General features: G+C 45.5%; 1 protein-coding gene across 4 annotated transcripts; it reads left to right on the top strand.

Annotated features, from left to right (window-relative positions):
- The first annotated feature begins 236 nt into the window (after window positions 1–236).
- NSUN4 (NOP2/Sun RNA methyltransferase 4) lies at window positions 237–26,062 on the top strand. Of its 4 annotated transcripts, none has more exons than XM_008509667.2 (6): window positions 237–435; window positions 4,582–4,925; window positions 10,568–10,722; window positions 14,447–14,607; window positions 23,865–23,989; window positions 24,581–26,062. In XM_008509667.2, exons 1-6 carry the CDS (start codon window positions 343–345, stop codon window positions 24,855–24,857), a joined length of 1,155 nt encoding a protein of 384 aa, XP_008507889.1. In that variant the 5' UTR covers window positions 237–342; the 3' UTR covers window positions 24,858–26,062. The 4 variants fall into 4 exon arrangements, with proteins under 4 accessions (XP_008507889.1, XP_070465853.1, XP_070465852.1 ...); XM_070609752.1 differs by lacking the exon at window positions 237–435 and adding an exon at window positions 733–1,088; XM_070609751.1 differs by lacking the exon at window positions 237–435 and adding an exon at window positions 2,352–3,358.

The raw sequence follows: 26,062 nt of genomic DNA, 5'->3' as shown, positions 1-26,062 counted from the left end.
GGCCCTTCCTGCCCCTTTTTAGTTAACTCTTTAAGTATTCAACTGCCAGCTCCCAGTCCTCCCTGATCCCCCAACTGGGTTAGGGACCTTTATGGAGTCTCTCCCAATGCTCCAAGCATCCAGGCGAAACCACCATTAGGTGCGAACGGTTGCTCCTTTCCAGCGCTCTCAAAGATCTCTGGCGGGGCGGCGTTTGCACCGGGGATGTAAAGGAGGGCGGAGCCTCGGGAGACAACAGTAATTCCCTCCTCTTTTCGTCCAGAGTGGCGCGCATCATCTCTACGGAACCCGCGAGTCTCGGGTTGCGGTTCCGGTCGGAATTACCCGGCTGCGCACGCAGACATGGCTGCGCTGGTAGTGAGAGGTGTTCGGGACGTGCTGAAGCGTGCAGACTTCGCGACCGTCCCGCGGAGACATCGACATAAGAAGAAATGGGTAAGGTCCAGCCGGGCCCAGGAGGGAACAGTGATAGCGCCTCTTGCCGCCACCTCTCGGGAAACCTCTCCAGGCCTTCCGCTGCCAGCCGGCTCAGTTAGGTTCGCTACTCCTCTGGAACGTCTTCGGCCTCTTGTCCCGCCCCTTGGGAGCGTCACTAGGCTCCTTCCTCTCACATCTGTTACGTCATCGCCCCGTCCGCCCTTTTGTTTCGTCGCGCGTCTTCGGCTCTCGCTCCTGTTTCGTCCGCAGCCTCCTGGCTCCGCCCCTCTAAGTTACGTCATCACCTTCGCCCTCATTCTTTCAGTTATGTCACCGCCTCTTGCTCCCTGGCTCGCGGTTACCTTCTCCTGGGCCGCCACTGCCCCTTCCCCTTCCCTTCCCCCCTCCCCCGCCCCCCTTCTTTCCTACCCCGCCCCCATCCCCACCTCACCCACTATGACCTCTTCTCCTCCTTTCCTCCGAGAACTTCGAGCCCGGCCGCCCTCACTCTTCGAAAAATGTCGGAGCGACTTCCCCTTCCTTCCTGGGTCTCCGCCGCCCTCCAGGAAAGGAGTCAACTCCCTCACCCTCGAGCTGCCTTTGGTGCCCAGGAAAGGTTACAGTGACCACCCTGCCCTTACTCCCGGCCTCTCCCCAAACCCTGGCAAAAGGTGCAGCGACTCCTCTCACCCCTTGGGCTTTCCCCCGTGCTCCAGACAGCCTTTCTCTGGCCCCGCCTGTTGCCCGGGAATTTCTTCCGTAACCGGCACGCCCCCCTCCCTACCCCGACCGATTCCCTCCCCACCCCCACCACCCCCGTCCCCACCCCCACAGCCGCCCCTGCGTCCGGGGAGATGTTCTTTTGAACCCTCTTCTCCGCTCCTCGGAAGGCCCTGCTGCCCTGAGCCTATCCTCCCGGGCTCGTCCCCTCTGAGCCCTTGTTTTGACCGGTTCAGCCTTCTGCAGTCACCCCCTCTTTGTCCCCGGAGCCCTTGTTGCGGCTGGATCAGTTCCCCGAGAACACCGTGTCCCTGTCCCCGAAGCCCGTACATTGACCAGCAGACGTACATCTGTTACTGTGGTGGATACCCTTTAGCCCTGGTAACCAGCTCGGTGACCTCCCCTCCTCTAACTCATCGGCCCCCAGGAACCAGCCCAGTGACCTCTCCTCCCCTCACTTGTGTGCCTTTGGAAACTGGCCCCATGATTTCACCACCTGTCACTCATCAGCACCCAGCAAACAGCCTGGGGACCTCCCCTCCGCTCGCTCATATAACTTTGGAAACTCGTCCCGTGATTTCACCTCTTTTCGTTCGTGAGCCCCCCAGAGCTGGTACCGTGATTTCCCCTTCCATCACTCTTGGATCCCAGGGAACTTGCCCCATGATTTCACCTCCTCTTACTCATAGGCCATTGGGAACTGGCCTCGTGATTTCACCTCCTCTTGCTCACCGGCCCATGGAAACTAGAGCTATAATTTCCCCACCCCTTTCTCACAGGGTTTTGGAAACTGGGATCATGATTTCCCCTCCACTCTCTCCCTGGTCCTCAGGGAGAAGTTATAATGACCCTCCTCTTTCCCAAGCATCTTCCCCACCAACGGGCAGCTTTTACCATGGCCACCTTAAGCCTCCAGACTCTTGTGAACCGAAACCACAGCTCGACTCGCCCTGTGGGAAAAATTATTGTGGCGCCCCACTTTCTTCTCAGGCAGGCACATCTGGCTGTCCCAGCTCACCTCCAGAGGGCTCTCATCACTGTTCCCATCTTCCCCCAGAGACCCACATACCTGCCCCTGGGAGCCCTTGTGGTGCCATCCGCCTGCCTCCTGGGAGTACTGGTTCTCCTTGCTCACCCCAGTCCCAGGCTTCCAGGAAGCCTTGCTTTGGGTCCACGTTCTCCTGGGAGACTGCTGGGAGCCCTTACCTCTTCGTAACCCCAGTCGCCATGATTTCTGGTCCTCCCTGTCCCCAGGAACCACCTCTTCCCCTCTCCTCCCCCTGTCCTTGTTCTGCCTTCTCTTTTCCTTCACCCCTGGGCAACCAGTTGATATCTCCACCTCAGTCACCCCCCAGCAGAAGCTATAATGAACCTCCTCTCCCTACCCCAGCTTGCCCCCAAGTGAAGTCCCCGAAATCTTCAGAGTTAAGGCAGCCACGTGCTCCCCACAGAAGTCGCTCCCTGGTCACCCCTCTCCAGCAAACTCCTCCTGATGAGCCCACGCCCCCTAAGGCCAGCACCTCTCCTCCACCTCCCTCCTGCTCGTCTGATCTCTCAGGTGCTTCTTGTATAGTGACATCCGTGACAACTTGCTCAAATTCCTGCCCTAAAGAACTTCCCCAAGGGACTGCCGTACCTACTGTGGTCCCTACAATCCTCAAAACTGTTATCCCTACTTCTCTTCCCCCCCGCCTTCCTTGTGATCCTGTCCCACCCAATAGTTGTGCTCAGAGCAGCCCCCGTGGACCTCTCCTAAGGTCCCCCTGCAGTACCCATGTATATTCTGTGATTCCTCCCACCCCCAATCCCTGCCCACTCTCTGATTCCCTCAGTCAATCCACAGGCCCCCCTCAGTGTCATAGGCAGCCCATGGTGCCCCACTGTGGCCCTCCCAGGGGCCCACCACAACCCCGTCGCCAGAGTGTGGCACCTCCTTGTTCTACCCACATCTATTCTTGTATCCCTTTGAGAACACCCTTTGACCTCCAAAGTTTACCCATTGCCCCCCGAGCCCGGGGCCGCCCTGATGCTATGCCCTGTGGCCTCCATGTCTACTCTGTGGCTTCTCGAGGCTCTTGCAAAGAATCTCCCCAGATTCCCTACAGCTGTCCTTTGCCTTCATCCAAGAGTTCCAGCTGTAGTTCAACTATTATTATTAATGAATGCCAGAGTAGTGACAGCCAGAGAAAGAATACCCACGAAAGCAGAAGTCGGAGCCCAGGTGAGAGTCCCCACCGCTGTAGCAGAAGTGAGAGTCAAAGCAAGAGTTTCCATCCTAGTAGAAGTCACAACCGGAGCAAGAGTCCCTCTGAAAACGAAAATTGGAGCCAGAGTGACTCTACCCACCAAAGTAGAAATCAGGATCAGAATGAGAGTTTTCCACCTAGAGGAAATCGGGGCCACAGTAGCAAAAGTCGGAGCCGAAGCAACAGTCCTCACCATGTCAGAAGTCGGGGCCAGAGCAAGAGAGCCCGTCATAAAGGAAGTCGGAGTCGAAGTGGGAGTCACAGCGGTCACAGACATCATGGTCGGAGCAAGAGCCCCCGCCATAGCAAGAAATGATGATCAGAGCAAGAGAGTTCTGACCAAACCAAAAATCCAGGCCAGAGCAAAATTCGGACAGTAACAAGGTTGCCAGCCACAGCAGGTGTTCCAGCTGTGGCAACTAGGGCCAGCTTGTGGACTTCTCAGCTGAAGTCTTAATTTTCCTTTTAATCTACTTTTATGCTCTTCAAACCTGACTCATGTCCCTCACTGCTACCCCCCATAGCAGTCGTCCTAGAAGTCCCCATTTTGGTTCACACCTCAAGGTTTCTGTGTGCTCTCCTTATCCCACCTTCCTGGGGTCTGGGAACTCTCCCAAAATGACCCTTAATCCTGTGATTCTGAGCATTATGGTGTCAGTCACTGCATGATTGTAGGTAAGTTACCCTCATCTCTCCATCAAATATGGAAGGTTGAAATTTTTTGTGTCCCACTGAGCTATCTGTTGTGATGCTCACATAAGCTAGGAGATGTGAAAGTGCTTTGAGAAATGGAAGGACTGTTCAGAGAGAAAGCGTCTTTTGTTTTTAAGCCTGAAGCTTCCCCCAGAGCCTCTGTACTTTCTTCCAACCTGCTGTAGACTCCCCTCAAGAATCCTCTCCTGAGCTCCCATTCTTTTAAGTTCCTCTTACTCCAAGGCCTCAAGGAGTGTCCCCTTTCTTGGTGACCCCCACATGCTACTGTGAGAGGTACAGCTTCCTTTCTCTCACAAACCTGAGATAGAAAGGGCAGCTCTCCGCTATTCTTTCCCGCACTTCTCTTCTCAGGCAGGATGCAAAGGCAGGAGTGAGCACTAGCTGGATCCACATTTGCCCCAGGGTTCTGAGGTATTGGTGGGGTCAGGAAGTAGGGGGTAGAGGCAAGACTGGAAGATCAATAATTGTGTTCTTTCCCTTTTAGGCTGCCACAGAGCCCAAATTTCCTGCCACTCGACTGGCTCTGCAGAATTTTGACATGACCTACAGTGTGCAGTTTGAAGATCTTTGGCCATCAATCCGGGTCAGTCTCCTCTCAGAGCAGAAGTATGGTGCATTGGTCAATAACTTTGCTGCCTGGGATCATGTGAGTGCTGAGCTGGAGCAACTGAGTGCCCGGGATTTTGTGAATGAAGCCATCTCCCACAGGGAACGGGAGCCTGAGAGTGGCCAGACTGCAGTTCCATCCCCAGCCTCCTTGGCCTGCAGTCCCAACCTTCGATGCTTCACTTTCCCCAGAGGGGATGTCAGCCGTTTCCCTCCTGCCAGGTAGGGTGTGAAGCCATGGTTGGGGCTGTCCTGAGCATCTGCTGGAAGTAGACGGGAAGTGACCCAGCCCCTGCCCTCTTTAATAAGGATCATAGTATTGCTAATATTTACTGAGTACTTATACATGCTAGGCATTTTTCTAAGTGCTGTATATATGTTATGTCCTTTTGTTCTGTCAACAACCCTCTGAGGTAGGTAATATTGTTCCTCTTTTACATTTGAGGAAACTGAGGTGCAGAGAAATTAAGGTAGTTATGTTGCCGAACCAGAAGTGGGTTCACTCACCGGTCGCACAGCAAGCCAATCTCTGACACCAGGTGTAGTGGAAGAAAGTAGGAATTTTATTGCAAAGCGCTGAGCAAGGAGAACAGGCAGCTAACGCTGTAGTTCAAAACTCCCCAAAAAGCTATAAACAAGGGTTTTTATTTGGCGTTTTAGGTAGGGGAGGGGGAGCATGTGGCCTTGGGAGCTAAAGTTTTAAGAATCCTCTGCACAGGTGCGAATGCCTTTCATGTTTCTTCATGGGTTGCATGTGCAAATTTGGGGGGGGGTTCTATGTGTTGCATGTGATGGACTTTTAGTGTGTGACATCTAAAATTTACAGTCCGTCATTTTAGCTTTTCTCAGTGCACCTGTGCGATGTTTAGTTGCAGGGGAGCTGCAGCAAGCTGCTCTCTTATCATTGGTCTTCCTGTTGTTCTGTAAAACAAGCTCAGAAACTTTGGTTATTTTGTCTCCCACATCAACTTTGTGGGTACAGGCATGGTTTCACCCTAAATCAGGGAAAGTTATACTCCTTTGTTCTCAGTTTCACTTACTTTAGGTCCCTTAGATAGTAAGTGGTCCAGTTAATGTTTAGACCCAGGCGGTCTAACTCCAGAACCTGTGCTTTGAACCTGTTGTGCTCCACTGCCTCGCATAGAAAACAACCACCTCTTCCTTGAGCACTTACTGCACCCTCTCCAGTTAAAATGTGTGTGATTTACAACTGCTTTCTCAGTTTGCTCTTGTAGCCACCCATCAAAGTGAGTAGGTTTGGTACCAAAGAAGTGGGACTTGCCTAGGAAATGGGGCTTCCCCGGGGGCACAGAGTTAGTAACAGATGAGGTGTGCGGAGAGGGAAGGAGAACTTCTGGTCTTCTGATCCATTCCTCGAATGTACATGAAGTTGAATGAAAAAAAAGACTCCTTAAGGCCAGCCAGTGGCCTAGTGGTTAAATACAGCGCTTCAGTGGCCCGGGCCCGGTTCCCAGGTGCAGACCTAGACCACTCATCTGTCAGTGGCCATGCTGTGATGACGGCCCACATACAAAAAGAGGAAGATTAGCAGCGGATATTAGCTCAGATGAATCTTCCTCAAAAAAAAAAAGGAGACTCTGTAATCAAATGCTAAATTGTGCTTTAGAAATTGAGAAAAGGAGAGCTCATTGTTAATGTGGGAATTGATTTTTGCAGGATTAGTTCATTCATTCAACAAGTATTTATTGTCTACCAAATGCCAGGCATTCTGAAGTGCCTGGGTTATGGGTGTGCAAACCCTCTTTTTTTATTTTTTGAGGAAGATTAGCCCTGAGCTAACTGCTGCCAATCCTCCTCTTTTTGCTGAGGAAGACTGGCCCTGAGCTAACATCCATGCCCATCTTCCTCTACTTTCTATGTGGGACACCTGCCTCAGCATGGCGTGCCAAGCAGTGCCATGTCTGCACTTGGGATCCAAACTGGCCAACCCCAGGCTGCTGAAGCAGAACGTGCGCACTTAACCGCTGTACCACCAGGCTGGCCCCATGTACAAACCCTCTTGGAGCTTCCAGTCTAGTGAGGAAGACAACTATTAAAAAACTATTTGTGATTGTGATTAACTGCTACAAAGGAAAAGTACAAGATGCTGTGAAGTCTTAAACAGAAATGTGCCGCATCATGTTTCAGTCAATGATGGACTGCATATACATTGGTGATCCCAAAGACTGGTGCCGTATAGACTAGGTGTGTCGTAGGCTACACTATCTAAATTTGTGTAAGTACACTCTATGATGTTCACACAACGACGAAATCGCCTAATGACGCATTTCTCAGAATATATCCCGTCGTTAAGCAACACATGACTATTAGGAGACCTAACCCGGTCTTTTCTGAGGAAGTGAAATGTAAGCTAAGACCTGAAAACTGAGTATGAATTAAAGCTGATGGCAGGGGATTGGGATGGGGGTGAGAGGCTAAATATGAGGCTACAGAAGCAGGCAGGAGCCAGATTATGAAGGTCTTATAGGCTATAGGGGATTTTGGACTTTTTCTCTAAAAGAAAGAGGGAGCCATGAAAAGTTCTAACCCAGGGAATGACATGACCAGATTTGGATTTTTTAAATATCATTGTAGGGGCCGGCTAGGTGACATAGTGGTTGAGTTTGCACTCTCCACTTCAGCAGCCTGGGGTTCACGGATTTGGATCCAGGGTGTGGACCTACAGACCACTCATTAAGCCATGCTGGGGCAGTATCCCACATACAAAATAGAGGAAGAGTGGCACAGATGTTGGCTCAGCAACAATCTTCTTCAAGCAAAAAGAGGAAGATTGGCAACAGATGTTAGCTCAGGGCCAATCTTCCTCACCAAAATAATAAAATAAAAGAATAAATAAAACAAATATCATGCTAGCTGCTGTGTGGAAAACAGATTGGAGAGGGGCAAGGCTAGAAATGGGGATGTAAAGTAGGAGGCTTTGCAATAATCCTAGCTACTAGCTTGAGGAAAGGCTGTATGCTTAAGAGAAGTAAGAGACAAGGCTGGAAAAGTGTATGGGGGGCTATGTGTGGGAGTGCCAGGAGCTTGCAGTTTGGGGAAAAGGAATTTTTCTGGTGGCCCAGGGTTGCTTATAAATGGCTGGAATTGCCAGGGCTGGGTGGCTTCAGACCATGTGCCTTTTACTACCTATTGCTCTAAGTTGCCAAGCTCTGTTCTAGGGAACCACTGAAAAGAGTTTCTGAGCAGGGGAAAGGCAATAACGCACAGTAGTTATAAGCATGGGCTTTGGAGTCAGGAAAATCTAGATTGGGATCCTGCTTGCTTCACTTATTAGACTTGGCATTGGGTAACTGAGACTTGGTGTCCTTCTCTGGAAAATAATGATAGTAATAGCTGACACTATAGCTCACTATGTGCCAGCTACTGTTCTAAGCATTTGACTTCTGTTAATTCCTTTCTCACGGTAGTTGTATCTAGTGGGTACTCATTACACATGAAGAAACTGAGGCACAGAGAAGTTGAGTAATTTGTTGAAGGTCACACAACTAAAGAGCAACTGGGCTGGATTTTGAGATCCATGTAGTCTGGCTCTGGAATCCGGGTTCTCCTGCCTCGTAGGGTTGTGGTCAGGATTACACGAAATGATGCATATTAAACACCTACTATAGTACCACAATATAGCACTCATAAATAAATCTCTTGCTATTGATGTTATTTTCATCAAAGTTATGCTTCAGGGGAGCTGGCCCGGTGGCGCAGTGGTTAAATGCATAAGTTCTGCTTTGGCTACCTGGGGTTTGCCAGTTTGGATCCCAGGTGCAGATATGGCACCGCCTGTGCTGTGGTAGGCATCCCACATATAAAGTAGAGGAAGATGGACACAGATGTTAGCTCTGGGCCAGTCTTCCTCAGCAAAAAGAGGAGGATTGGCAACAGGTGTTAGCTCAGGGCTAATCTTCCTCAAAAAGAAAAAAGTTATGCTTCAGGAAGATCATTTTAGTTGTGGGGGGTGGGTAGAGGAGAGAGATTGGGCAAGATTGGAGGTCAGTTTGGAAGCACTGGCTTTATGCAGAACCTTGGGGTAAGAACCATGTGGTTTCCTACGTTGCCTGAGGGGCTTGGCTCCTACTCAGGGAGGATGCCCTGAGAGTAGCAGGGAAAGCAACCCCTGTATGTTTGGGTTTTTCCTTCTTGTCTTGATGGACTCCTTATAAATCAAGGAATCTTAACCTTTCAGGGTTAAGATTCAGGGTATTCAGGGAGTCCAGGAACCTCTTGGAATTGTCTGAAAACTTGTACTCTTTTTTTTTTGGAAAGAGGGACTGTAGCTTTCAGCAGATTCTCAAAACTGTCTGTGAACTGAAAAAATATTAAGGAGTGATGCTTCCAAAAGGAAGGAACTTGATGAGAATGGATTTTGTGGGCCAGTGGTGATGTGATAGCAATTCTCAGATTTCTCAGTTTTCTTCTCGTTCTCCTTTGTGAGACATGAAGCACACAATTTGGCAGACAATCCAAGTGTAATTGGACTTTGAAAATATCCTATCACAGCCTGAGCCCATTTGTGAATCCTGGAGGTGTCACAACCTTACTATTGGGGATTGTAGCTCTTGTAGCTGACCCTCAGTGGTTTCTGTCTCCTTGAGTCTGTCCCCAGTGGCTTCCTGCTGAGTTGTGTCTCAGCCTGGGGAATGGCTCTACTACCAGTTGCCCCTTGTCAACTGGCCTGGGAGTGAGGAGTCCATCTGTGACCATTAGGTTGTTGTCTGTTGTTCCTCTCTCTCTACCCACACCATTGCTGCCTCTCTTCATGCCTCATTGGCTCTCACTTGGACTCTTGTAACAGCCTTCTCACTGGTGTCTCTATTTCTAATTTGTTCTTTGTAGCCTACCTAGCTTTCTAAAACTCTATCTAGCTGATCAGGTCATTTTCCTTAAAAAATTTTGGTAACTGCCTATAGGTTATAGTCCAGACTCCTTAGCATAGGGTTTAAGACCTTTTACAACCTGGCCTCTATCTGCTTTCCAACCTCAATCTCATACACCTTGTATTTCTACCACACCAGATTTCTCATTGTTTTCTGAAAGAAGCTGTGAGTTTGCATGCTTCTGTGCCTTTGCTTGTTCTCTTTTCTTCTGCTTGGAATGCTGCTCTTCCCTTTTTTTTAAACCTAATGAAGGCCTATTCCTTCATCAGGCCTAACTCAGATAACTCTGACAGGCACAGTTGATGGCACTTTTCTCTGAACCCACAAAGCTCTTTGATCTCAATATGTAACCCAATAAAACTGAGTTCTTACTATAGGCCAGGCACTGTTTCAGGTGTCAGGGATATTAGAGTGAACAAAGCAGACAAAATCCCTGCCCTTGTTCTAATAGGGAGAGAGAGAGGGGAAAAAATACACACACACCTGTACATGTAAAGTGATTAAGAAGTGTTCTAAAGGAAAATAATGCAAGATAGAGAGAAGGTGATGGGAGTTGGGTGCTGCTAGTTTTAGGTAGAGTAGTCAGGAAATGCCAGTGCCTCTCTGATGAGGGAACTTTTGAGGAGAGACTGGAAAGAAGTGAGGAAGCAGATGAGGGATATTTGGGGGAAGAGCTCTGCAAGCAGAAGGTACAGCAAATGCAAAAACCTGAGAAGGAGCATGCATGACTTTATTACGGAATAGCAAGATGGCTAGCTTGGCCGAATTAGAGTGAATTGATCTATGTTTTAAAAGGATTGCTCTGGCTGCTGTGTAGATGAATGAGTGAGTGAGTAAATAAGTGAGTGTGGGTTTAAGAAGTGAGTTTTTGCTGAGTAGAACTCAGTAGCCCCTGAGGGCGTGAACTTGGTGCCTTGACTTCCAGTGGGTCTCTTGACTTGGAATTTGACTGTAAGGTGGTCTCCTCTCTTCTAGGCTTGGCAGCCTGGGTGTCATGGACTACTACCTGATGGACGCTGCCTCCTTGCTGCCTGTCCTGGCCCTTGGCCTGCAGCCTGGTGACACGGTGCTTGACCTGTGTGCAGCCCCTGGGGGAAAGACACTAGCATTGCTTCAGACTGGCTGTTGTCGTAAGTCAGAGGGCTGATGTCTTGGGCAGGGAGGGCTCCCCACCTCACCCAGCCGGGGGCACCATGAATATGGTGGGCTCTTTGGTCCAAGATCAGAAGGGATAGTGCTTGCTTGCTAAGCTGGTATATTTTTTCTGTTTGCGATTATTTCCTCCCTTTCTCTGTCAGTTGGCCAGCAAAGATTGCTGAGCAGAGCAGGGTCTCAGAAGGCAGATTAAAGCAGGGCCCTGATCAATCTACCGCAGACACTTTCACTCCTCTGCATCTGTTTACTTAGTCTCTGAGATTAATTTCCATTTCCTTAGCCTGCCAGCTAAAGCGATGAGATCTGGCTGCAGCCACCCTTTATAGCTTGTAGATCTTTCTTCCTCCCGCTTTATGTGCTTCAGCCACATCCTGCTACTCTCTGGTGCCTGAATAAGCTTCCACCTTTGCTCATGTTATGCTTTCTCTCTAGAATACCCCCACCCCATCCCAGTGGGCCTATCTACATCCTTTTAGTTTTCAAGCCTTAGCTCAAGTGTGCCACCTCCTGGAAGTCTTCCCTCATGACCTCTGCTGGCCAGTTGAGAAGTGATGCCTCTGTCCCCTGTGCTCCTACACGATGGGCATCACCCTTGCAACTGTTAGCACATTAGCCTTGCACCCAAACTTTATTGGGTGTGCATCTTCTCCCTCTTCAAGACTATGAATTCCTTGGGGACAGGCCCAAGTCTTCCTCATCTCAGTAGCCTAGTCCAGCCAGGGCCTGTGCACTGTAAGTGTTTACTCCAGCATCTACTGGCCAACATCCTGCCTTATACTAGGCAGTGTTTTTTCCTTGGGGACCTGAGAAATAGCCACAAGGGGTCTGTGATTTTCACACTCACCCTGGAGCTCAGCCAGGCTTCTCTTGCCATATGCCCTGGCCTTTTTGTTGGACCTGGACTCTTCTTTTCCAGTTCTCATCAGCCAACTTGCACAGTTTGAGTTAGCTTCCACCCTCATGGTAGGCCCCATGAGTGATTCAGAGAGGTACCACATTTGATCTTAGCCGTCTGGAAATCCACAGATACTTTGATATGGCTTAATGAGTCCAATGCAAGAGAGCCCAGCCTGTGTGCTGGGCTGTGCTAATCCGATTGAGTGGTGTGGGAATCTGTCAGAAGGGGGATGAATGAGGTAGAGTTACTAGGAAGAGGAGGAACTTGAAATAAGAGTCGGGAGAAGGGCCAAGGAGAAGTAATTGAGAGTTGCTCTTCTAAGGTGTGCTGAATTACCAGCACCTCACCCTCATCCCAGCAACTCACCCAAGTGACTCCTTGATCCCATGGAGATGGGAGCACAGAATTTCAGTGCAAGAAGGGAAATTAGAGATTACCTAGTCCAGCCCTCATGTTTTATGGAGGGGGAAATTGAACTCTGGAGAGATTAAATAACTTAAAGTTTTTACACGAGTTGGAGGTGGAGCCAGAACTGGAACCCAGCTTTTCTGTTCTCAGTTCATATCCTTCTGCAAATTCTTGTTGAGCAGAAAACCCAATTTTTAGTTTTTTTTTTTAAAGATTTTATTTTTTCCGTTTTGTCCCCAAAACCCCCCAGTACATAGTTGTGTATTTTCAGTTGTGGGTCTTTCTAGTTGTGGCACGTGAGACGCTGCCTCAGCGTAGCTTGATGAGCGGTGCCACGTCTGTGCCCAGGATCCGAACTGACGAAACCCTGGGGTGCGGAAGTGGAGTGCGCAAACCTAACCACTCAGCCGTGGGGCCGGCCGCTCACTTTTTAGTTCTTTGAGTGCCCTCAAGAGTTGGGACTGGGGCTGGCCCCATGGCTGAGTGGTTAAAGTTCTGCATGCTCTGCTTCAGCAGCCTGGGTTCTCAGGTTTAGATCCCGGGTGTGGACCTACTCCACTCATCAACCATGCTGTGGAGGCATCCCACATACTAAAGTAGAGGAAGATTAGCACAGATGTTAGCTCAGGGCAAGTCTTCCTCACACACAAAAAAAGGGGGAGGGGGGCGCCTGGCTAGTGGTGTAGTGGTTAGGTTTGCATGCTCTGCTTCGGCTGCTTGGGGTTTGCAGGTTTGTCTTCTTCTTTTTTTTTTTTTTTTGAGGAAGATTAGTCCTGAGCTAACATCTGCCACCAATCCTTCTCTTTTTGCTGAGGAAGACTGGCCCTGAGCTAACGTGTGCCCATCTTCCTCCACTTTATATGTGGGACACCTGCCACAGCGTGGCATAATGAGCAGTGTGTAGGTCCACATCCGGGATCTGAACTGGCAAATCCTGGGCTGCCGAAACAGAAGGTGTGAACTTAACCACTGTGCCACCAAGCTGGCCATGGTTTGGCTCCCAGGCACGGACCTAGCACTGCTCATCAAGCCATGCTGTGGTGGCATCCCACATAAAGTAGAGGAAGATTGGCACAGGCGTTAGCTCAGAGACAATCTTCCTTAAGCAAAAAAGGGAATATTGGCAACAGGTATTAGCTCAGGGCCAATCTTCCTCACACACACAGAAAAAAAGAATTGGGACCATATTTCTTTGTGGGAACACTAAGCTAGTTCATAGTAGTGACCACTCCCGTTAGATAAGATATGCACTTTCTAGCTCTTCACCACAGTTTCCACCTCTCCCTTTCACTCCTTGGCTCTGAGGCCAGGTATCAAGTGCTATTTAGCATCAAGATTGCAGTAATATTTTTTCTTATAGTAGAGCCAAGAGCAAAGTGAGATATTTCTTGAACTCGTGTCTGTCACAAAAGGGAAAATGAAAGACAGATGGTGAATCAGGATCGTTAGGATTAGGTTTGGTCATATATGATAGAAAACTCAACTAACTGGCTTAAAGAAGAAAAGTTTATTTCTCTCTTACATGAGAGAAGCTGGGATATAGGCAGTCCAGGGCTGGTATGGAGGCTCCACAATCATCAGGGACTTGGGTTCCTTTTTTCTTTTGGCAACCTATTTTATTGCTGGCTTCTGTCCTCAGGATTCATGGTCCAGGGTGACTGCTGGAACTCTAGTTATCACACTCAAATTCAAGGCAGGAAGAGAAGATGGGGCAAAAGAGGCACATCTAATTGTGTCAGCTTCTTTTAAACATCTTCCCAGAAGCATCACACAATAATTCTGCCCATAACACTTGGACCAACACTTAGTCATATAGTCATACTTAGTTGTAAAAGGAGGCTGAGAAATGTAGACTTTTGGGGCACATTGCTCTCTCCTCCCCAAATAAAATTAGAGCTCCATTACTAAAGAATAAGGGGAGAATAAATTTTGGGTAAATAATGTGTAGTGTCTGCCAAAGATGAAGAGAGATACATATTTCAAGAAAAGTGCAAGAGAGTGTATTTCTTTAGAAAAAATATTCTTACCTGGTCTACTTTATTTATTTACAAAAACTTTTTGACCTGTGTAGGTGTTTGCTGTTGCAGCCCCTGCTCCAGAGTGTCTAGTACAGTGCCATGCACATAATAAAGGTTTCTCCTCCACCTGCCCCTCCCCTGCCCCAGGGTCTGCATTGATTGGCTCTGCCTGAGAAGTGGTCTGACAGTCCATCAGCGCCATTGCTAATGGGATGTTTCACTGGGCCATGGCACCTGAAGTTTCTTTATTCCCACAGGCATAAAATATCCATACTAACCAAAGCCATCCATAGATTCCATGCAATCCTTATCAAGATTCCAATGGCATTTTTTACAGAAGTAGAATAAATAATCCTAAAATTTATATTCCCACAGGCAATCTTGCTGCCAATGATCTCTCCACTTCCCGAACAGGCAGACTACAGAAGGTCCTTTACAGCTATGTACCTCAAGATATCAGGGAGAGGAATCGAGTTCGAGTTACCTCATGGGATGGCAGGAAGTGGGGAGAACTGGAGGGGGACACCTATGACCGGGTAAGTGATTCCTGACCTGGGACATCCAGCCAGCCAAATCTGGCCTCCCCATCCTGGCTCCAGGCCCTGAGCCAGTAGGATCCAACCCTACATAATTGAGTATGTAGGGCTGTTTCTGGACCTGGGCAGCTCTCCATGGGTGATTGGGAGAAAACAGTCATCTGCGGAATTATCAGTTCAGCTTAGATGACTGGCTACTGTCTTCATTAGAGACAGCAGCAAAAAGAGTTTGAACCTGATCGAGTGGAAAAAAGTTAACTTATTTTATTTCTTGACTCACTTGGTTGCTCAGAAACCCTCATTAAAATAAGTATGAATAAGCCCATTTTATTTATTTTTTAATATTAATTCAGCACATGCTGCACAATTCAGAAGGCACAAAAGGGTATCGAGTGAAAAGTACATTTCCCTCTTACTCCTGTCTCACAGCCGTCTACTTCCTCTCCCTCAAATGACCAGTGTTTGTGTTCTTCAGTAACCTTTAAAATACATTCTTTGTGTATATACAAATATAAATGTGTGTGTTTTTTATAAAAATGGGAATAGTAGTATATTATATTGACTATTCTGAACTTTGTGTTTTTTCAGTTAATAACATAACATGAGGGTCAATCATTTTTATGTTTTTTTTTTTTTAAGATTTTATTTTTTTCCTTTTTCTCCCCAAAGCCCCCAGGTACATAGTTGTATATTCTTTGTTGTGGGTCTTCTAGTTGTGGCATGTGGGACGCTGCCTCAGCGTGGTTTGATGAGCAGTGCCATGTCCGCGCCCAGGATTCGAACCAACGAAACACTGGGCCGCCTGCAGCGGAGCACGCGAACTTAACCACTCGGCCACGGGGCCAGCCCCTTTTTTATGTTTTTGAAGTATAATTGCTGGGAACAGTTTATATGCATTTAAGATTTTGGCTGAGGTCACTAAATCTCTTTCTGTGGAGGTTAAATCAGTTTCACTTCTACTGGCAACGAATAAGAGTAATGTTTCCTCACATCCTGCCATCATTGGTGTCGTCAAACTGGTTTTTGCCAAACTGGTAGCATCTAATTTGTATTCTCTTATTGTGAATGATGTTGAAAGTCATTTCATATTTTCAGGTAATCTGTATTTTCTTTTAATTGGCATATTCTAAAAATATTTATTTAAAACATATACTTCTTTTTTTTAAAATTTTTTTCCTTTTTCTCCCCAAAGCCCCCCAGTACATAGTTGTATATTCTTCGTTGTGGGTCGTTCTAGTTGTGGCATGTGGGATGCTGCCTCAGTGTGGTTTGATGAGCAGTGCCATGTCCGCGCCCAGGATTCGAACAAACGAAACACTGGGCCACATGCAGTGGAGCGTGGGAACTTCACCACTCGGCCACGGGGCCAGCCCCTAAAAAAGATACTTCTAAAAAATATGTAACTATTCTCTCTGTGTTGTCATCTAGCTCTTTTATCTAATGTGTCCAGTTCTCACCACCCTGCCTCAACCAGTCTGAGAAATTGAAAGACCAAGGCTTATAGAATCTTAGGTAGGCTTAGGAGATGTGCCTCCTGCCTGTGTGAGAATCCTCTATTTGGCTTTTTTTACTTGGAGTCAGCAGAACAGAGTGGAGAGAGCATGACCTTTGCTGTCAGCCTAACCTGTTTCTCTGTCACAGGGCTGCCACTTACTGACCTTGGAAAAGCTGCTTGATCTCTCTGAACTTCAACTTCTTCATTTGTAAAACAGGGAGTATTACTATGTAGGATTATTATGAGGATTCAATGGGAATGTCCCGGGAAAGTGCTTAGCACATCACCTGGCCATGAAGATTAGGCAGGTAGTAGCCATCATTGTTACTCAACCTGTTCTTGCACACTTCCATTGACAGGGGCTCACTGAGGTTCTGTGGTTGGACAGGTTTGATGTTAGGAAGTTCTTCCTCTTATTGAATTAAAATCTGTAGATTGGGGGCTGGCCCCGTGGCCAAGTGGTTAAGTTCGCGTGCTCCACTTCGGCGGCCCAGGGTTTCACCAGTTCAGATCCTGGGCGCGGACATGGCACAGCTCATCAGGCCATGCTGAGGCAGCATGCTCCATGCCACAACAAGAAGGACCCACAACTAAAACATACAGCTATGTACCAGGGGTCTTTGGGGAGAAGAAGAGAAAAAAAGAAAAAAAAATCTGTAGATTGTATGGTCTATGGTTGAGTACAAGGATTTTGGAGTCAGACTGCTTGGATTGGAGTCCTGACTTCATCACTTACCAGCTAGAGAAGTTTGGGTAAGCTAACCTTTCAGTTAAGCTTCAGCTTCTTCATCTGTAAAATGAGGATTGCAGTGCCTATCCCATAGGTGAAGATTAAATAAGAATGCATTTAGCACAGTTGCTGGCATATAGAAAGCGTTTAATAATATTATCATCATCACAATCCTTATTATTTCCATTCACTGATCCTAGCTATGCCTTCTGGAACAATATAGAATGAGCTGCCTCCCGTTTCACTTGAAAGTGCTTCAGACATTTGAAAACAGTTTTAATGTCCTGAATATGTCATGATTAATTTATTTGTTGAACAAATAGTTATGTACAACATACTATGTGTTAGGCAAGTGTTAAGCACTTTAGATGCAAAGAAGAATGCTATTTCAGGGCTCCACACACTCTTGATAACTCCTTCCCTCCGCCAACTCTTCCTGGCCATCAGCTGGAGTGAGGACAGGACTCCAGAGCTCTGTGTGTTCCTGGCAAGACACCTACTCCCCTTCCCGCTCACAGCTTTCTTTCTGGGTGCATTGTGGTTGTAACTTTGCCTATCCCTTTATATTTAGCCTTGTTGAATCACCTCCTTTCGGATGTGTCTCTTATATACTGCATAGAGTTTGGTTTCACTTTGTGAACCAATCTGTAAATTTTATTCTTTTAAAACAATTGATGCCACTGATACATATGGTGTCAGCTCTGTCAAATTATTTTACTGTGTTTATTTTATTTACTGTGTTTCTTTTACTCTGATCTCTCTTCTTTGCTTCTTTGGTTTTCTTTCCACTTCTATTGTTATTTAGGTAGGTTTATATTTTAATTTTACATTAGGTAATTTCAATATCAAAACTGTTTGAGGGTTTAATTCTACTGGTTGTAGTTTCTGCTAACTCTTGCTCAAGGAAGCTTATTTCTTTCTAAATTTTGTGGTTATTTTGGTTACCTGTCATAATTTTCTGACAACTTTTCTATTGGAGTATAACACAAAAGGGATCAAATTGTAAGTATACTTCTTAAGGAATTATAGTGAAATACACTTATGTTATCATCACCTTTTCAAAGAAATGTATTACCAGTGTCCCAGAAATTCTCTTATGCCCGTTTCTACCCTCCTAGAGGTGATCACTATTTGACTTTGGAAACCATAGATGTTTTGAGCTCTATCTAAATGTGATCATACAGTCTGTGCTCTTGTCTGACTTTTTTTGTTCAACATTACGTTTGTGAGATTCATCCATGCTGCTGCCTGTAGCTGTGGTTTGTTCACTGTTGTGGCTGTGTTACATCCCATGGTGCGCATATATGACAATATTCTATTTGTCCCTTCTTTTGTAATAGACGATGGGGTTGTTTCCAGTTTGGGGCTATTACAAGGAACATTGCTGTGAACATTCTTGAAAATGTTTTCTTGGTTCACTGCTGTACCCATTTCTGCTGAATTGCTGGGTAATGGAGTATGTATATGTTTGGCTTTAGTCAATACTGTCAAACAGTTTTCTAAGTGATTGTGCCAGTTTACATTCCTCCCTACACAATATGAGAATTCCAGTTGTTCCACAACCTCATCAACATGTACTGTTTTTTCCCCATTTAACCTGTGTAATGGTGTGTAATGGTGGTTTTAATTTTCATTTCACTGGTAACTAATGAATTTGGACACCTTTTCTTGCATTTATTGGCCATTCTTTTTGAAGTGAGAATTCAAGTATTTTGCCCATTTTTTCTGTTGTCTGTTTTTTTCTTATTGATGTATAAGAGTTCTTTATGTATTCTGAATATGAGTCCTTTATTGAATATATGTATTGTGAGAATGTCTTCTTCCACTCTGTGACTTATCTTTTCACCCTCCTAATGGTAAACAGAAGTTCTTAATTTTAATGCGGTCTAATTTATCATTATGGTTAGTGCTTTGGGGTCTTATTTAAGATACCTTTGCCTACCTAAGGTAATGAAGATATTCTTCTGTTATCTTCTAGAGACATTTTTATTTTACTTTTCCCACCTAGATTTTCAATCCATTTGAAACTGATTTTTACATAGAGCGAACAAAGTAAGGATGCCAAAAATGGTATCTGATTGGCACAGTATCAATCATTGACAAGATTATTCATTTCCCACTGCTCTGCCATATCACTTTTGTCATAAATCAAATATCCATATATGTGTGAGTCTGTTTCTGGACTCTGTTCTGTTTATTGGCCCATTTGTCTTTATTTTCAAGAAACTATACTGTTTTAATTGCTATAGCTTTATAATAAGTTTTGATGTCTGGTATAGTAAATCCTCCAACTTTGTTTATCTTCAGATTTCTCTTGGCTATTCCTGGTCCTTTGCATTTTCATAAATTTTAGAATCAGTTTGTTAATTTGCACAACAGAATCATCAGGGCTTTGTCCAGGGGTTACACTGAATCTGAAGAACAAATTTGAAAGATAATTTCGCTGGACATAGAATTCTATGTTGGCAATTGTTTTCTTTCAGCATTTTGAAGATTTTATTTCATTTCTTTTACTATTCATTGTTTCTTTTGAAAAGTCAGCTATAAATCTTATTAAAATTCTTCTAAAGGTGTGTCTGGCTGCACACCCAGTTGTGCAAGCAGTGTGGGATAGGTTGTGGAGAGACTGAAGAAAAGATCCAGAGATGGCGTATGAGACATAAAGGTTTATTGGGTCTTACTTATGGGGAATGTCCAGGAGCTGCTGGCTGGATGGAGTTGTGCACCTACACCTGCTACTGTGAACAGAGAGGGGTTTGCTTATCTGAGCAGGGGAACAAAGGCTACATACTTGCCAAGAGGGGCTGTCCTCACATGACAGCATTCCAAGGCCGGATAGCTCTCATGGAAGGGCTCGGTGTTCCTCCAAGAGGTGGTGTTCTTTGCGAAGTCCCTAGATTGTTACAATACCAAGATGGTTTGCGGCATGCCCAGAACGGGGCCAGAAGGACACATGGTTATGATAGGGCACGTAGGCTAGTGCCCTTACAAGGGGATATATATATTTCCTGCTTTGGGTTTATAGTGCTTCTTGAATCTGTGGCTTGATTTTCTCATCAGTTTTAGAAAATTTTCACCTGTTATCTCTTTATGTATTTTCTCTGCCTCGGTTTTTCTCACTTATGATTTTGGGACCCTAATTAGATGTATGTTAGGCTTTTTCACTGTGTCCCATATATATTTTATATTCTTTTATATTCTTCTCTCCTTTTTTCCTCTTATAATTCAATCTGAATATTTATTTTGATCTGATTCACCAGTCCTTTCTTCAGCTGTGTCTAATATGCTATTAAACATGTCTTTTGAGTTGTTATTTTATTTTATTTTTTGAGGAAGATTGGCCCTGGGCTAACATCCACCACCAATCCTCCTCTTTTTTGCTGAGGAAGATTGGCCCTGAAGTAAATTTGTGCTCTTCTTCCTCTATTTTATGTGTGGAACACCTGCCACAGCGTGGCTTGATAAGCAGTGCATAGGTCCACGCCTGGGATCTGAGCTGGCGAACCCCGGGCCACCGAAGCGGAACGTGTAACCTTAACCACTATGCCACTGGTCTTTTTTAAAATTGAGATATAATTGACATATAACATTGTATAGTTTTAGGTGTTCATCATTAAACCTAATGATTTGATACATGTATACATTGTGAAATGATTATCACGATAAGTCTAACATCCATCACCACACACACTTACAGATTTCTTGGATGACAACTTTTGAGATTTATTCTCTTAGCAACTTTCAACTGTATGATACAATATTGTTAACTGTACCACCATGCTGTACATTACATCCCAGGATTTATTTATTTTATAACTGGAAGTTTGTACCTTTTGACCACCTTCACCCGTTTCACCCACTTCAACCCCCCACCCCTAGCAACCGCCAGTTTGTTCTCTGTATCTATGAGTTCATTATTTTTTTTTTTTTGATTCCACATATAGGTAAGATCATACAGTATTTGTCTTTCTCTGTCTTATTTCATTTAGCATAATGCCCTTAAGGTCCATCCATGTCACAAATGGCAGGATTTCCTTCTTTTTAATGACTGAATAATATTCCAGTATGTATGTATGTGTGAGTGTATGTGCACACATGTGCACGTGCCACATTTCTTTATCCATTCATCTGTTGATGGACACTTAGGTTGCTTCCATGTCTTGACTGTTGTAAATAATGCTGCAATGAACAAGAGGGTGCAGATATCTTTTCAAGTTAGTCTTTTCATTTTCTTTGGATAAATTCTCAGATGTGGAATTGCTGGATCATATGGGAGTTCTATTTTTAAATTTTTTTGGAATCGCCATACTGTTTTTCATGATGGTGGCACCAATTTACATTTCTACCACATCTATTGGGTTCTTAATTTTAGTTATTATGTTTTCCATTTTTAGAATTTCCATCTGATTCTTTTTATAAAAAATTCCAGTTCTGTTGAAATTGGAAACTATAAAATTTTCTGTTGGGGCCAGCCCCACGGCCGAGTGGTTAAGTTCGTGCACTCTGCTTCGGCAGCCTGGGGTTTCACCGGTTCAGATCCTGGGCACCGACATGGCACCGCTCATCAAGCCATGCTAAGGTGGTGTCCCACATAGCACAACCAGAAGAACCTACAACTAGAATATCCAGCTATGTACTGGGGGGCTTTGGGGAGAAGAAGAAGAAGAAAAAAAGAAGATTGGCAATAGATGTTAGCTCAGATGCCAATCTTAAAAAAAAAGAAAAAAATTTTGTGTCTTTTCATCTAACTTTTTTTTTTGCTGAGGAAGATTTGCCCTGAGCTAACATCTGTTGCCAATCTTCCCCTTTTTTCGCTTGAGTAAGATTAGCCCTGAGCTAACATCTGTGCCATTCTTCCTGTATTTTGTATATGGGTTGTTGCCACACATGGCTGATTAGTAGTGTAGGTCCACACCCAGGATCTGAACCCATGAACCTGGGTCACTGAAGCAGAGCATGCCAAACTTAACCACTACTCTCCATGGGGCTAGCCCATCATCTAACTTCTTGAACATGTTAATCATGATCGTTTCAAAAACTATGATAATTTGAATATCTGGATCTCATGAGTCAGCTTCTGTCATCTGTTTTTTTCTCTTGGTTTTTGGTTATTTGATTTTGTCTTCTGGTGTTTGTAGTATTTTTTGCTTGAATGCCAGGCATTTTGTGTGAAAATTGTAGGGATAATCTGAGGCTCTAGATGGTGACATCTTTCTCTAGAAAGGATTTGATTTTCCATCAGGCTGACAGTTAATATCAGAGCAGATCGTCTTAATTCAGTCAGAAATTAGTCTGATTCCAAGCTGGAGTTTGTGAGGGCTGTTCTCTTTGCAGTTTACCTCTACACCTAGGGTATTAAATTTCAGGGCTGCAACTCAAGGCATGATGTGTTTGTTTACCAGGACCCTCTGCTCTTTGGTGTGGACTCTGGACTCCAGTTTTTGTTCCCTCAGCCCCATAGGATTGCTGAAAGTTCTCTTGGTTTGCAACAAGCTATTCTGCCTTTACTAGAAGTGGAAAAATCTGATTTTGTTTATTGTCAGCTTAGAATCCTTGCCTGGTTAATTATAAGAGCCCTGTTTTGAGGGCTAATCTGCATTCCTCCAGAAAGAAACCTGCTTTTGCCAGTTGTTTGGGGGATCTGTCAACCCAGGACAATTAATTACCCTCTAGGGGGTTTTCTGGGTCATGCAGGCATTATGAGTTTGAACCGTCTACTTGACTGGTTACACATTCTCAGGGAGACTTCCTTCTTTTTCTCTTTTTGCCCAGAGTTAAAGCCAAAGCAGACAAGTTCTCTTGTTGTCTTCTATTGTGGGCTGAGGCTTTTTTTCCTACTTCACTCTTTGATTGAAAATGAAGCCCTTTGAGGATTTTGGCTTTGCTATGGATTTCCATTCCAGTCTCTACCTCAGGTGGGCCCAGTGCCCTGTTTTCTGTCCACCAAGGCTTTGGGTTATCAGGGGTTGGTAAAAGATAGAAGCCATCAACTCAGCTCCAGCATGCCTCCCTAGATTTGTGCTCTTAGTTTTTCTTTGGCTTCTGAGGATTTCTCTAATTTTCTGTGAGCTGTGCATTTAAAAGTATTTTTGAAAAATATTTTATCCAGCCTTTTTAGGTATTTTGTACTCCAAGGGTTTTCAGGATATCTAATTTACTACATTGCTGGAGATAGAGGTGTTAATTTCTTCTGGGATGTGGTTTCTAAACATCCCACAGGCCCTTCTCTGGGCATCCCTATTTAGTTACTGTCTCTTTTTCCTGTGAAGGCCAGCCCCATCATAGCTCTTGAGATGTGACCTGATCAGAATACAAGGTAATCATTATTTCTCTTACTCTGCATGCACTGTGTCAATTCATGCAGCCTAGGAATATATCAGAAAATTGAACATTGGGTCATTATTAATTTACTCTTGAGTTTTTGCTTAACTAAAAATTCACAGATCTTTTCCATAAATGATTTTACTTTTTAAAAACATAACTATAGGATTTTATTTTTAATTTTTGTTTTTGTCTCTAGTGCCTAGCACCCAGTAGGCTCTTAGTAAATGAATGAATGATTTTACATTTCTCACCTTAAAGCTTTTCCATATTGGATATGACATCGTTTCAACATAAGATAATTTTGAATCCTGATCCTCTTATTCAGTATATTGGCTACCCTCTGAGCATTGTATCATCTGTAAATTGGATGTTTTCATTCAAATAGCTAATGACAGAACCAAGGACAGAACCTTGAAGCACTAAAGACTTCTTCCTAGGCTGATATCAATTATTTAATTATAGTTATATGTGTGTTGATGGCTTTTTGACCAGCCCTGAGTATATCTAAATATACGATTTTCCCACTTATTATTCCACAGTTGTCTACCAGGTTAAAATGAGAAGCTTCGTCCGGTACTCTGCAATGGGAAGATGGACAGAGGGAGCACTCCACAAAACTTCCCAAGCCAGGGGCCTAAAACAGCCCTGGCCTAAGGAAGAGGAGCCTGTAAGGAGCTCTGATATTTTACCCTTTAACACTCTGGGCAGGTGCTGGTGGATGTGCCCTGTACCGTGGACCGCCACTCCCTTCATGAGGAGGAGAACAACATCTTTCAGCGATCGAGGAAGAAGGAGCGGCAGATGTTGCCTATGCTGCAGATGCAGCTTCTCGCGTGAGTGATAGATTTACAAAAACTCAGGATTTTAGACCAGAGTGTTCCGGGTGTCTGGTCGCCTGGGGGACTGGAAGCTCTTACCAAGACCATCAGCTATAGAAGGGTTTTCTGGCTGGGGATCTGCCTGGAGGAGACAGACATCATGGGTTGGTCTTCTCTGGAACATAAAAACCCTATGCGGTAGGACATACATAGCAGGTGAGCTGCACAGATTCACTTATGCTATCCTACCCCCATGCTAGTCCAAGTACCACTGAGTAGTACAAGTTTGAAAAATAGTTATTGAGGTCAAGGCTCTGTAGGGCTGGGGTAAGGACTCAGTCCATAGCCAGCATCAGGGTTTGGTCCATAACCAGAGTCAGAGCTCAGGAGATCATTTCAAGAATACTTCCTGGAGGAGAGCCCATGGAGTAAGGTTGGGTTGTTCTCTGCTTTGAGAATGACTTTTCAGGCACTGTCATTGTGGAAGGGACTTCAGAGGCTGTCTAACGCAACTACCCATCCCACAGTAGACTTCTCCATGCTTCCAGCTGCTTCCTACTGCTGGGAAGCTCACTAGTCACTGCTTCTCTCTCATTCTGGTTTCAGGGCTGGACTCCTTGCCACCAAACCAGGAGGCCACGTTGTCTATTCTACCTGCTCACTCTCACACTTACAGAACGAGTATGTGGTACAAGGCACCGTTGAGTTCCTGGCCAATCAGTACAGCATCCACGTTCAGGTGGAAGACCTGACTCACTTCCGAAAGCTTTTCATGGACACATTCTTTTTCTTCCCCTCCTGCCAGGTTGGAGAGCTGGTAATCCCAAACCTCATGGCCAATTTTGGGCCTATGTACTTTTGCAAAATGTGTAGGCTGACGTAGCCTTACCCCATTCCTGAAGCCCTGGTGTAGGAAGACAAAGAGTGTACCCCCATGGAAGCACCAGAATCTCAGACCAGAGGCAAAGATGCGCTCTGGGTCCTGTCTTCATCCTGTTCAAGTCTTTCTATAGACAGTTTTCAGCAGTCGAAAGTAGGAGTTTTTCAGTCCTGCTGTCCAATTGTGGAGCATCAGCAGGTTTCTAACTTATTACACCTCATCCCAACACCCCATCACCAAGCCTGTGCTAAAGTTTCCTGCCCCATTGGGGGCTTAGGAGGAGGAGCCAGTGAGCTGGCCTACACTTTAAGCTGTAAACTTGGGAAGAAGCATTTAGCCAATAAAATTGTTGAAGCTCCATAGAGCTGGGGCTGAAGTTGAGGGCCTCATGTCAGTCAAAGTGCTGTTAGTTCTGTTTGTACCAGCTACTGCTACTGAGCACCAGTTCCTAGGTGCCCAAAGCCCCGGACCTCAGCCTGGTTACAGGCCTCTGGTTACAGAGCCCTTCTTACACTTGAGGCAAGTTCTGCGTGGTCAGTCTTGAGCCCAGTGGGCCCAAACAAGCCTACCTAGTTTCTCCATATGGCTCATGATCTAATTTAAGGAATGAGTAACTAAAAATGTTAAGCCAATGCGTAATAATCTCCTTACTTACATCAAGAGAGCTCTCCTGAGCTGGATAATTCCACCATTCCTCCTGCTCTCTACAGCACTGCTGCCTAAATGTAGCTGGGGAAGCTGCTCTGCCCCAGGGCTGCGATGTTCTCTTGTGTGTTCCTTCCATTGTTCATTCCTCCAGCAGGTATACCTTGAGCTCCTATCTCACAGGTAGCCAGAGAGCTGCTGGAGTTGTAGCAGTTGGGATCCTGGGAGATAATAAGACCTCATCCTTTGGAATGGCAGCTCTCCTCCTTTGGCTCTCTGAGCACTTAGGAATCTCCTGATGTCTTGTTATATTCTACTTTTTGTTTTGTTTTGTTTTTTCTCATTCCTGGTGTGTAACTGAGCTCTGGCTCCAGTTCTTCGGCCCATCCCTAATCCCTCAGGGCTCTTCCCGCAGCGTCACAAGGCCTTACCTCACACCGTGTTTGGGGCGACATTACATCATTTACTGACTGTATGCTAGTTGTGTTGTTTTTGTGACTTTAGCATGAAGAAGGCAATACTTTAATGGCAGGGATATTAAAAATTGCTTATGGTCACTTGCA

Source organism: Equus przewalskii, chromosome 2 (genome assembly GCF_037783145.1).
Source record: "Equus przewalskii isolate Varuska chromosome 2, EquPr2, whole genome shotgun sequence".
Lineage (NCBI taxonomy): Eukaryota > Metazoa > Chordata > Mammalia > Perissodactyla > Equidae > Equus > Equus przewalskii.
This window is presented reverse-complemented; position numbering and strand designations above follow the sequence as displayed.

Bases quoted from the DNA above. Each gene is read 5' to 3' on its own strand.
- NSUN4 (XM_070609751.1), top strand. From the start codon at position 3,164: ATGCTATGCCCTGTGGCCTCCATGTCTACTCTGTGGCTTCTCGAGGCT. The intron at 3,359-4,581 runs GTGAGAGTCCCC...TTTCCCTTTTAG, and splicing joins AAGCAGAAGTCGGAGCCCAG to GCTGCCACAGAGCCCAAATT. The intron at 14,608-23,864 runs GTAAGTGATTCC...CACTCTGGGCAG, and splicing joins AGGGGGACACCTATGACCGG to GTGCTGGTGGATGTGCCCTG.